The 13,111-nt window shown below is 37.0% G+C and overlaps 1 protein-coding gene across 1 annotated transcript in view; it reads left to right on the top strand.

Moving 5' to 3' along the window:
* LOC149786421 (uncharacterized) overlaps nucleotides 1-13,111 on the top strand; it is a 45,395-nt gene that overhangs the window by 4,054 nt on the left and 28,230 nt on the right. The window contains exons 3-5 of the mRNA XM_089976858.1: nucleotides 3,915-3,965; nucleotides 6,249-6,410; nucleotides 8,530-8,728. Of these exons, the coding sequence (XP_089832984.1) occupies nucleotides 3,915-3,965; nucleotides 6,249-6,410; nucleotides 8,530-8,728 (412 nt within the window). The remainder of the gene's footprint in view (nucleotides 1-3,914; nucleotides 3,966-6,248; nucleotides 6,411-8,529; nucleotides 8,729-13,111) is intronic.

The raw sequence follows: 13,111 nt of genomic DNA, 5'->3' as shown, positions 1-13,111 counted from the left end.
CCATTCTGACCAAAAATTATTGTCTCTCAAGACAGGTGATCTCTCATTACAGTCAGTCTGCACTTTGAGGACATAGTCTTTCAAAACATGTGGTTTTTCATAGCAGCGGTCCTTCAAGACAGGCTTTACTGTAATGCATTTAGCGTCTGGATGCCAAGCTTCATTGCATTTACTTGCACTGGTTGTCCTTCAATCTCTCACAGGTAGTATGATGAATTAATTTTGTTTTTACCAGGATGCTTCATAGCTTTAATTTCTCTGCTATCACTATTTTCCACTTAACACTATACGGTATAGTTTGGCACAGACTTTGTCTTCAATAATAAGAGACATGTCACCACTACATATGTTCTGCTCTATTAATCTTAGAGATTAGACCATGGGCAAATCGCAGAAACACACGGATGAAGACACCATGAGCCTACATTCTGAAATGTCCTCAATGTGGGAGTTTCTGGCAGATAAGGGAGATAAATTAGCAAGGGCTTTCCAGTTATAAAATACTGGAATCTGCGTGATCAGAGACAGCCCTCACATCTATGTCACCACTACTAAACTCCTCTTTGTTGGTCTAGGCCTAATATCAGGGATCATAAGGTGATAAAGACCTCAACATATGCAGTTATAAAATACTGGAAACTACATGATCAGAGACAGCCCTCACATCTATGTCACCACTACTAGACTCCTCTTTGTTGGTCTAGGCCTAATATCAGGGATCATAAGGTGATAAAGACCTCAACATATGCAGTTATAAAATACTGGAAACTACATGATCAGAGACAGCCCTCACATCTATGTCACCACTACTAGACTCCTCTTTGTTGGTCTAGGCCTAATATCAGGGATCATAAGGTGATAAAGACCTCAACATATGCAGTTATAAAATACTGGAATCTATGTGATCAGAGACAGCCCTCACATCTATGTCACCACTACTAGACTCCTCTTTGTAGGCCTAGGCCTGATATCAGGGATCATAAGGTGATAAAGACCTCAACATATGCAGTTATAAAATACTGGAAACTACATGATCAGAGACAGCCCTCACATCTATGTCACCACTACTAGACTCCTCTTTGTAGGTCTAGGCCTGATATCAGAGATAAGGTGATAAAGACCTCAACATATGCAGTTATAAAATACTGGAATCTACGTGATCAGAGACAGCCCTCACATCTATGTCACCACTACTAGACTCCTCTTTGTTGGTCTAGGCCTGATATCAGGGATCACATGGGATAAAGACCTCAACATATACAGAATAAGTTATCAGAAATTAATCTGTCATCTAGTGGCTCAAATGCGGTATGTACAAGCAGTTATGGAGACTAGTCTAACCCAAATACTGCCTTAAAGACTCTTTAATCTGTGTCTATTTGGAAATCACTGTTGCTATTTTAGGGTTCTTCATGAGTTTTGTCAGTGGCAGATCTCAACACTCTTCCTCAGGCATTTCAAGAGACGTCCGCTTCACCTCATGCAAGCAAAGACAATGATGTTTGTCCTTCATTGCTTCTTGACAATACCATGTCATGGGAAGACTCAGCCTTCAGAGCTTTGATTGAAGAAGTTTTTCACCTTTTATCTCTGGAGTTCTGCCCTCCTTCTCTGGAGTTCTGCCCTCCTTCTCTTGCCCTATCAACCATCTGGATCAGAGCTCCAGCATCTGTTGATCTTATAACAGTAAAGGAAGAATCCAACTTCTAATTACTTCACAGCCTTTCTGAATTTATAGACATTTTGAACTGTTTGCATCATAAATTACAAGATCCCAGCATCACCCATCTATTTTTCTCACAAAGCACCTTCCATTAAGTTATCTTCAGTAGTTATACAATTGCCTTCCACCCATTTCTCATTATCATCTAATCTACTTTTTAACAGCTGGATCGACAAAGAACACAAAATAGCCAATAAGAAGACAAATTTTCCTGCCCCACAACCACAATATTGGAACCAAATCATTTTGGGAAATCAACAAAAGGAGCAAGGGACACAACTTAAACACAAACCTCTGACAAGCTGTCCTATTGTTGTTCCTCCCATCAACAACCCCCCCCCCCAGTATGAGCTTTCTGGATTTCTAGGTCCTGTGCATTGAAAAGAGTCACAGTTTTGTATACAAGTATGCAGACAATATTCTTATGGGTTGATGGACTTATGAATGGGAACCCCAGCATGCATCTTAATTATTATTCAGGTTATCAGTATCTTTCTGGAAATTTAAGATAAACATGTCAAGGTTTTGTCAAGCAAATTGGATAAACAGGCTGATCGCATAGGATTCTTTTGTTCTTTGTGACAAGTCTGATGGGCAATTTCTTTAGACAGTAGAAAGGGCCCAGTCTAGGATTAGAGGGTGCCAGCCATCCAATTTGTCAAGTACAAGTAAGTCATCCTATCTATACAAAATAGTATAGTCAGACATGATTCTGAACCAACTTTGGAGCAATTTCTGACATAATGAAAGATATTTGAAGAATTAAATTTGTCATTTTTTCACAATTTATGCAGAATTAATGAATATTGAAGCCATGATAGAGAGTTGGATCGATCAGGCTGTCTCCGTCTTGAACTTGATGGGGATATATACTGACTGAGCCTTCTTATGTTGATAATCAGATTCAAGTTGCTGTTGACCTTTTGTGCAGGGAAGAGCTTGACTAAAAACCAGGAAATTGCAGTTTGCTTACAAACTCTGCTGAACACTTGTCAGTTAGTGACCAGATCTTCTGCTGCATGATTTCAGCCTTCTCTAGCTGAGATGGAAGACATATCTAATATTCATGTTCGATTTTGTCACATTTCTAATACAAAAAAGCTTCTGGTATACTTTTGTCATGGCAGTGCATTTAGTAACTTTATGATTAAGAACCACCTAATAAAATTGTAGTCTTTTTGAATAAATACAGTTTATTTAATGATTATTTGGATACTATGTGTTGTCTTTACCTTTTAGTTTGTATACATTTTACAGAATTTAAATGTCTTTACATTTCTTTATTGTTTTGCCATACTTCATGTCTACATTTATTTATTCCTAAATTTTGTGCAAACCATTCTTTCATTTTTCAGAGTTTACCTTACTTTGGTCCCATATAGCCACTATAGTGACTATTGTGCTAACGTGTCATAAAATGCCACTACACATACTTTCTGGTATCCTTTTGATAAAAATCTACAAAATAATGAATTGGAAATCACTTCACTTGTCAGATATCTGTTTTTAAATTACAGCTTAAAGATTGAGTGTGAGAATGATAAGTATGGTGGCATGAATATATCGTTATCTTGGGCATGCAAGCAGCAACAAATTACTAGATGATGTTGAACCTGAAATGGACTTGTTAATCCAATTTTTGTACCGGGTATTATAATTTTCAACAATGCAACAAGATGAAATGGAAATACAACTCCTTTCGATAGAATTTTATTTGTCATGGCATAATGGATTGAAAACAGGCAAGAGTAGTGATGCAGTGCAGAATTCTTAGCTGATGATTCCACATTAATGAGGAAAATAATTTGTGGGACATAATTTTCTTTTTGAAATCATACTGTATGATGTAAAAGATCAACTGGTTAAAACCAGGTCATGGGCTGATGCTGCATGTGAGTTATAAGTCACATATGCCTGTAATAAAGAAATCTATACATTCAAGGGTCTTAAAGTCAGAGGTCATGGTCATGGTAAGCCTGATGTGAAAATAATGTTTTTTTATAGTAACTTTAGGTCCAGACTATGTACCTAAGCCAAATGTTGAGATCATCGAGACCCATTTATTAATAATCTTGAGTAATACGTGGTCTACTCTTGCCGGAATTGAAGTCTATATAATATGGGTTGGGGATATATTGGGCTATTCTTGTACTTTTGTGACTCATTGTCACTGTACCTTCTTTTTTCACAGGAACCCAAGCAAAAGCGGGCAAGAAAGAACTTGGAAGAGGGCGAGGAAAAGGTATGTGTTTCTGATTGGGAAATTGGCACAAGCATTCTTAATTTTTTGTGCAGTTAAGGTGTAATTTTGTCTTAGATGTGCAAGGATGGTGTGATATAGGAGACACTTTTCTGGCAGTGATGTCATCATCAGCAACATTTAAATTTTTGGACTAATGATTTTAAAAGTTATATATGTAATACATCCACTGCTGCATTCAAGGAAGGCTGTTTTAGGCCTTAATTTCTCAAGATGGCTTACAGCTTGGTGCAGTATATTACAGAATTTGTGAGTGAAGCTACTCTGGCTTGTTTCAGTGGGTTGTTGTGAAACTTTGTACATCTTATGGTATTCATTAGACGTGAATGCTGCTCAGCCATTGTACTTTCACTGCATTCAGGACATGTGGTGACCTTTTTAATTATATACATATCATGATCCTCAGTGCAGGGTTGAAGTACAGGAGCATATTTACATCAAGAAATTGCTCGTAATTCTTTTTGGTTTGATCTTTTTTCTCTGTGAAACTTGTTGGAGCATTTTTTGTATATTCAGAAACCTTGTGAACACATCTAAAGACCACTTTATGTACGGTACTGAAGTTTTATAGACATATTTGTTTTCACATATAAATTATATAATTAGACTTTCAGGCCATTACAGCAGTTTTTCCATGTGTTAAAAATTTTGACTTTTGGTAGACAAATGAAACTTGGTATGCATTTTTGTATATGCACATGATCTCATTAGATTTTCATGCAATTAAAGTAATGGTCCCAATTTTTCTACATGTTTGAAATTATTTAGACTTAAGCCTGTCTGCATTGGCAGCATGTTCTATACAAGTATAAATCTTATGTTTCAGGAAAACATGCTTTGTTCTTTAATAAGTTGTGCATCCATTAGAGCTGTGCCTCATATGCATGGTCAGAATATGATACGTAACACTTCTCATGGGTACAGTTCAATACATGCCACACCATATATCATACAGTTAGTTGATACAATATTAATAGAGATCGCTTCCGTGGCCTAAATGGTTAGAGTGTCTGTCTTGGATGCAGGAGGTCACAGATTCGAGCCCTGGCTGAATCATACAAAAGACATTAAAAAATGGTACTAGCAGCTGCCTCTCCTTTTGCTCAGCATTAAGAGGTTAATGATAGGACTGGTCTGCCTGGTGTCAGGATGATTTGACTGCATGGTACATAATGCTACATCTCTGCAGCATGATGCCTCAGTGCTAGATATCACCATAAACTGCCACACTGCATACACGATAGTGATATGTCTAAACATTTTTTAAAGCTGTGTTAAAAATCCAAATCACAGATCGCAATATTAATTGCAGTACAGGGTTATACAGTACGTATCATGATACATTTTCTTTCCTTTACCTTTGCCTGTGTTGTCTTAGTAGTTCAGTCACTGGCATTGTAAGCATGTTGCAAGGTTAATGCTATTACCGAAATGATCTATATCCCCACCCACCCCTCCAAATTTTAAAATTTAATTTCGCTTCTAACACATTATCTTGCAGATTCTATATATATAGGTTTATTACTGACTGTAAAGTGCCTTGATAATTGTTTGACCTCTGAGACCTGACATATTTTCAGACAGAACTTAAAATATAGCTGAGGGTTTTATGATTAAGATTTTGTTAACCGTTTTGATCTGAGCAAAGTAGTACGTGGAATTTTGTTTATCTTGACATTAAGTCTACTAACTTTCTTTCTTTAAAAATTTTTAATAAAAATTAGAGTGGTACTTAATATATAATTCATTTATCAATTTTCATAAACATATCCGATAAAAAAAATTCTAACATTTCATCACTGAAGTTTGTAGTTTCTCTTGATGTATGGGAACCAATCTGATAACTGATGTACAGCAGATAGATAATAGTAAACACAAAAACTGTGGCAAAATACTTTTATTGAAGAAACAAAAGCTTTTCAGTTTTTGTGCGTGTCTTTTCAACTTTTATTCATGTATATTTTAATTCATCACCTTCAAGTGCTGCTACATTTATATATTGTCAGTCTGTGGAAATGTGTATTGAATGTTTCAGCTGTATTACAGATATCTATACAGTACATAGGAAATATTGCGATGCTGGTAAATACCAGTGAATTGTTACATGTCTGCAGTGAGATATTCCACAGGTGACATCATGGCCAACCCAATCCAACCCTCACACTAAGAGTAAACCTGTCTGCATGAAGAAAGACTGGTTTATGTGTGGATATGGAATATTTTTCTACTCTTAATAAATTCAATTTTGTGTTGCATATAATACAGAAAGGTGAAGGGAAGAGTGCTGCAGAAGAGAAAAAAGATGAATCTTCTCCATCTACTTCAGAGATAGAAGAAATTACATCGCGAACAGCGACTGCCGATGGAAGATCACCTAACATCAAAATTGCTTCATGGAATATAAATGGCATCAGGGCATGGCTTAAAGTAAGTCTTGAGAAGATACATAAATGCTCACTAAATTCAATATAAAGGACACCTGTCCATAAAGAGCCTTGCTTCTGTGTACATTTTGTTAATTCTTACCATCATTTTTACTTCAGTATAAAGGACCTGCCCATGGGAGACAGAATTTGTGGTCTGTTTCTGTTCATTTTAGTCCATTTTCACAGTATTTTATTGCAAATCTGCCTGCCGTTATGATCTGACTTTAAAACTTTAAATAGCACAGAAGAATAACATGAAATGTTTAGAATTCTTGTGGGGAAAAGCAGGGTAGGCAACAGTTACATTTATTGGACATTGTTCATTGATTTGAGCGTGTCTTACAGATGGAGAGCTGATTGCCATCACAACATGAAATTGAAGGAAAAAAACCGTGGATTATGTCGGGTTGAGAGGTAGCAAGAAGCCATTGAGCTCTGTAGGGTTTGGAATTGCAGTTTGTGAAAATGTATTAGAGGTTAAAGTTTATTTTACATACTTTTTAGTTGAGTATAATGCTTACTATCACATCATCAGTCTTTGGTTACATTTCTTAACTTAAATGCATGTTTTCAAACTTGAAAATATAGCACTTCATATTTTTTTACAACTTATTGAAAATTGGTCTGACTGGTGCAGAAATATAGACCGCCACACTGAGAACATCTTGTTAGGGTTGGCAGGTCTATTATGTGACGTGTTATGTGACTTGTGCAGATTGTTGGACTTAGATATTACTTTGTGACATAAAGCTTATGATTTTATTATTTTGTTAAAAAAAACATGTAATACACCATCCTGCCATTTTTAAAGTGAGACATTATCTTGTAGCACCCTGGTTATAAAAAATCAAATTGGACACCATGTAAAACTGAAAAACTTTAACAGCCCTTAAAGTAATTCCACTGAAATTGATCAAGGTTTTGTGGAATGGCATCAAATTGGATCCAAGGAAGAGACAAGATATATTCATTACTTTTGATAGAGCTGGGTGTGACCTGTGTAACTGTTTAGATTTTGTGTTCATGAAATGTACATCATATTATCACTCAGAGATGATGATTTACCACTTGAGAAAATCTTCGGCTTTTTGAAGGAATTTGGTTTATGATTGATTAAAAGAACCGAAAATGTATTAGGTGGTTGGGGTGAGTATGATTCTCCCTCTGTTTAACAAAGGGGAGAATTTTCTGGATATAAGAGGGATTTAATGAAAAAATAAGGGTAGGGCTTGAAAATATAATTTGTGATTTTCATGCGTCCGGTTGATCTTTCTGCATGTTTATTTAAAAATTGTTATGAATCCTACAATTGTACATTCTATAACAGACCATTGTAGTTATATAATAAATTAGGACACAGAATTCTTTCTATAATACACCCTTTAAACCCACAACTACGAATCATTTTCAGTTTGATGTCAATTTGATGGTGGTCTACTAACCTGAGGCTGGTAAATTCCTGTCTGAATAATTGGTTTCATAATACCAATAGCCTTTTTGTTAGTAAATTTCTACATGTTTCTGACATTGTATTGAGGAAAAGGACTTGAAAGGTCTTGTACCTTTTGTAGTATATTGATTCTTTTGGCTACATAGTCCAGGCCTGTAGTGCAGAGATGCTAATCAGCCACTAAATTTGAAAGAATTCTGTTCTAAACATCGGAAATGACGGAGCATTCCAGGCATGTGGAATGCTTATGTATATCTAGTTTATGTTAAATGACATCAAATGATTAATATGTAATATTGGTTTAGTATCCATAGAGATTCATGAAGCAGTAACAAATGCTTTTTTGCCAAAAATTAAACTTTTCTGGCTGAGACAACTTATAAATAAAGGACTCCACTAATTAGGGAAAATACTTTTTTACTTCTCCTTTCACTTTGATAATTGGCTTTAAATTGTACATGTCTGGTCAGGCAAGCATCACACTCCCTTCCTCATGTCACTTGTAAAAATAAGTGGATAGATGGAATTTTCGAGCCATGAAAGTCATTTGATGTTTCTTTGGAATGATATAAAATGCCATGATTTCATTAGCTGCCTCCACTAAGCTGATCCATGAATGTTCCTCACTTTTATCTGACAGTGATTTTGTTTTTGTTTTCATTTTAAACAGAAAGATGGCGTGTCATACCTTAAGAATGAGAAGCCGGACATATTGTGTGTCCAGGAAATTAAGTGTGATGAGGACCAGATTCCCAAAGAAGCGAAGGTGGATGGATATTATACATATTGGTATGGAGCAGAAACAGCAGGTTATGCTGGAACTGGTATTTTCAGCAAGAAAGAGCCAATCAGCATCAAGAAAGGCCTAGGTATGCTTTTTTTAGAGTATCCAGTGCCTACTAGTCTTTCTCTCAACAAGTAGTTGATAAAGAAAAATTTTTTGGAGTGGAAATCAGTTAAATTGAGGTACAAGGAGTCAGAAGTTAAGTTGAAATAAAATAACTTAGAAAATATTAGGCCCAAACCCGAAAACCCCCAAACAAATGTGTTCTTTCCCATTGCATTGGTTTATTGTGATTTATTGTTATTTTTTATTCATTCTTTTACCATGGGAGAACAAAGTTCAAGGGTCAGCATTGGGAAACATGGATGGTTGGTCAACTGGACACGCATGTTTGTTTTAGCCAGATAAGAACTGCAGTTGTATGCCCTTCTATAATTTGTACATAGGTGTCCCCTCCATCAAGTTTGTGCATTGCAAGATATAGGTATCATCCCCATCAAGTTTGAGCATTGCGAGATTTTGGTATCCTACATCAAGTTTGTGCATTGCAAGATATAGGTAACCCCCATCAAGTTTGTGCATTGCAAAATATAGGTATCCCCCATCAAGTTTGTGCATTGCAAGATATAGGTATCATCCCCATCAAGTTTGTGCATTGCGAGATATAGGTATCCCCCATCAAGTTTGTGCATTGCAAGATATAGGTAACCCCCATCAAGTTTGTGCATTGCAAGATATAGGTAACCCCCATCAAGTTTGTGCATTGCAAGATATAGGTATCCCCCATCAAGTTTGTGCATTGCAAGATATAGGTATCCCCCATCAAGTTTGTGCATTGCAAGATATAGGTAACCCTCATCAAGTTTGTGCATTGCAAGATATAGATATCCCCCATCAGGTTTGTGCATTGCAAGATATAGGTATCCCCCATCAAGTTTGTGCATTGCGAGATTTTGGTATCCTACATCAAGTTTGTGCATTGCAAGATATAGATATCCCCCATCAGGTTTGTGCATTGCAAGATATAGGTATCCCCCATCAAGTTTGTGCATTGCAAGATATAGGTATCCCCCATCAAGTTTGTGCATTGCAAGATATAGATATCCCCCATCAGGTTTGTGCATTGCAAGATATAGGTATCCCCCATCAAGTTTGTGCATTGCAAGATATAGGTATCCCCCATCAGGTTTGTGCATTGCAAGATATAGGTATCATCCCCATCAAGTTTGTGCATTGTGAGATTTTGGTATCCTACATCAAGTTTGTGCATTGCAAGATATAGGTATCCCCCATCAGGTTTGTGCATTGCAAGATGTAGGTATCTCCCATCAAGTTTGTACATTGCAAGAAATAGGTATCCCCCATTAAGTTTGTGCATTGCATGTTATAGATAACCCCCATCAAGTTTGTGCATTGCAAGATATAGGTATCCCCCATTAAGTTAGTGCATTGCAAGATATAGGTATCCCCCATCAAGTTTGTGCATTGTGAGATTTTGGTATCCTACATCAAGTTTGTGCATTGCAAGATATAGGCAACACCCATCAAGTTTGTGCATTGCAAGATATAGGTATCCCCCATCAGGTTTGTGCATTGCAAGATGTAGGTATCTCCCATCAAGTTTGTGCATTGCAAGAAATAGGTATCCCCCATTAAGTTTGTGCATTGCATGTTTTAGATATCCCCCATCAAGTTTGTGCATTGCAAGATATAGGTATCCCCCATTAAGTTAGTGCATTGCAAGATATAGGTATCCCCCGTCAAGCGGCAACAGCTTAATCAGCAAATGTTAAGATACTGTGTTAAAAATCTGTGAATGTCATAATACTTCTAAGTCACTTCTTAACTGAAACTTTGGTACAGTATTACACAGTACGTTAAGTTTGTACATGTACTTGGATATGCTAGGAGTTCATACCTTGTCAGCCTTGGCAGAAATCAGCATAGTGCTGTTTGCCTGTGTTTGCAGGCAACAAATGCATCTTTATGATCCAATATTTAATCTATTTCCTTTGCTTCTTCATGTTCACTTGAGATTTCAATAAATCCTCTATTCACTGTTGAACTGCATCTTGGATAAGTTGACCAGTGACTTGACATCAGAATATATTAATACTCCCTAGTTGCTTTCCTTTTTCAACATACATAGTAGGTGTATTTAAAATATTGTGGTATGGTGTCATGGTGCTTGAGAATCTGATGAACTCCAATCCAAGGGAAGCTTTTGTTTGTTAATTGCTCTCCTTGCCATATTAGTTTTTGCATTTAATATGGCATTTTGCATGTTTATTTATGTGTTCATTTGTTTTTGTGTTCATTTGCTTATTTGAACTGAACAGATGCTTTTTCATGTACATGCATAAAAAATTGGCATTTGTGTACATCTCTAGGAAAGACTGCTATTCCCAAATTAGGCCACTGTTAGTAAATGTATTGCTTGTATATTGGGATAGAGAGCTCTAAAATATTATTGGCTCATTCAAAATTGGTCTTTAACCACCATGATATTGGATTTGTGCAAAGTAGTTGCCATTATCATTGTGTCTCACATTCGTAATTATTCAGTTTCTATTCATGTTAAAAATGAAAACAGAACATTCAGAATTTTCTCCAGCAAAGTAGAGAAAACAGAACTGGATGGACAATTGTGTCATCTTGTCAAGCATGTCAAGATGGCCACTATTGCTTAACCAGCTTGAAGCAGCTGTATTTTTCATGATATATGTGCTTGTTGCCTGTCTGTGTGTATGTTATTTTGTTCAACATACATTGGCTGTTCAGTTCGTATGTGTTTCTTCATCTCCTTGTTTTGGAAACAAGAACAATTAGACTTTTTCACAGCTGTCTAGCTCCACTGCTACAACTTCCTTTGTTGTTGAACAAACCGCCATCACGTGATGCTCACCAGTCAACCCGTTTATGCTATGAAGGACCCTCATTAATTGCTTTAAATGACCACTCCTTGGCTCTCCACACTACATTGTGCTCTAGACAAAACGAACTGGGACTACATTCGTCATTACTTAAATGTAAACAGAAGTTGAAAAAGAAACATTGTTTCATAGCTGGCTGGTGTAGAACAAGAAGAATAATTCCAGTTATCTCCCTTATGCCCTTTCCGGCTCAACAATTTAAAAGTTTGACCATTAATTTAGATAATCTAATTCAAATCCCTATTAAATTGTCAACCTTTGTGTCTACTATCCAAGAGATACCTCCGCATATTGCATTATTCAATGCCCAATCAGTAGATCCACTGGAAAAGCGCACAGAATTTGTTAATTTTATCAACGATCAGAATATCAACGTCATTTTCCAGAGAGAAACATGGCTAAAAACATCAGGTGATGAGCCCAGGTTTGCAGATCTAACACCCACTGGTTACTCCATCAAGTCATTCCCCCGCCACTCTCACGGAGGTGGAATTGCTGTCATCACAAAGAACTCCATGATCAAATGTCTTAACCACGCCACAACTTTCAATTTCTACCACACGTTGTTTGAACTAGTCCAAACCACACTCGCGCTGGAACAAAGGTCAGTCCATTTTTTCTGCCTATATCACCCTCCTCCTTGCAGAAAAAACAAGCTGACTGAATCTCTCGTTTTGGAGCAGTTTCTGAATCACCTGGAGTATGGAAATGCAGTAGGTGGCAAACCTGATTATTCTTGGAGATTTCAGCTTTCACTTTGACTGTCCCGGAAACCCAAACACATCAAAACTCCTAGATTCTATTAATGTTTTCAACCTCAGTCAGCTAACCAACCCACCCATAAACATGGTCACATTTTGGACTGGATTCTTCATAGACCTGATGATAATATTCTACGGTCCTCCCTGGTATCCCACGAACTTGCATCGGATCACTTCTGCATTATGTGCCATATTCATGTATCAGTCCCTAACCCTCTTCCTTTATTTGCTACTAAGAGAAACCTCCATATGATAAATAGAACCAAGCAAACCTAACAACTTGCTTACCTCCTACAGTAGAACAACTCGATAACTGCCTGCGTTCATTTCTCGACAAACATGCCCCAGCAACCAAGTGCAGAGTATCAATTCAAAAGTGTTCTCCATGGTATAGCAGTATTAGGGATCAGCTTTGCACTGCTAAAAGAGACCGCCATAAAGCTGAGAGGCTTTGGCTTTCCACCAGACTCACTATTCATAAGCAAATCTATAAAGCCGCTAAGAAGATCGTACAAACATAGTCCATGCAGCGAAATCAGCCCACATACAGTACTAAGATGATGGAAAGTTCAAGCTGCAAAGAGCTCTTCGAGATTACTGACAAGATAATGTCAAGGACCAAATGTGCACCACTTCCAACTGCCTTCTCTCCAGTCGACCTTCCAGACCTGTTTGCAGATTTCTTCTGTGACAAAGGACAAACCATTAGAGATAAGCTTGACAACACAATTTCAATTGGCTCGTCATTACCATACAGTTAGGATGCAAAATTTC

This window comes from Sinohyriopsis cumingii, chromosome 12, assembly GCF_028554795.1.
Source record: "Sinohyriopsis cumingii isolate HCF-2022 chromosome 12, ASM2855479v2, whole genome shotgun sequence".
Lineage (NCBI taxonomy): Eukaryota > Metazoa > Mollusca > Bivalvia > Unionida > Unionidae > Sinohyriopsis > Sinohyriopsis cumingii.
The sequence above is the reverse complement of the archived record's forward strand: the minus strand, read 5'-3'. Positions and strand labels throughout refer to the sequence as shown.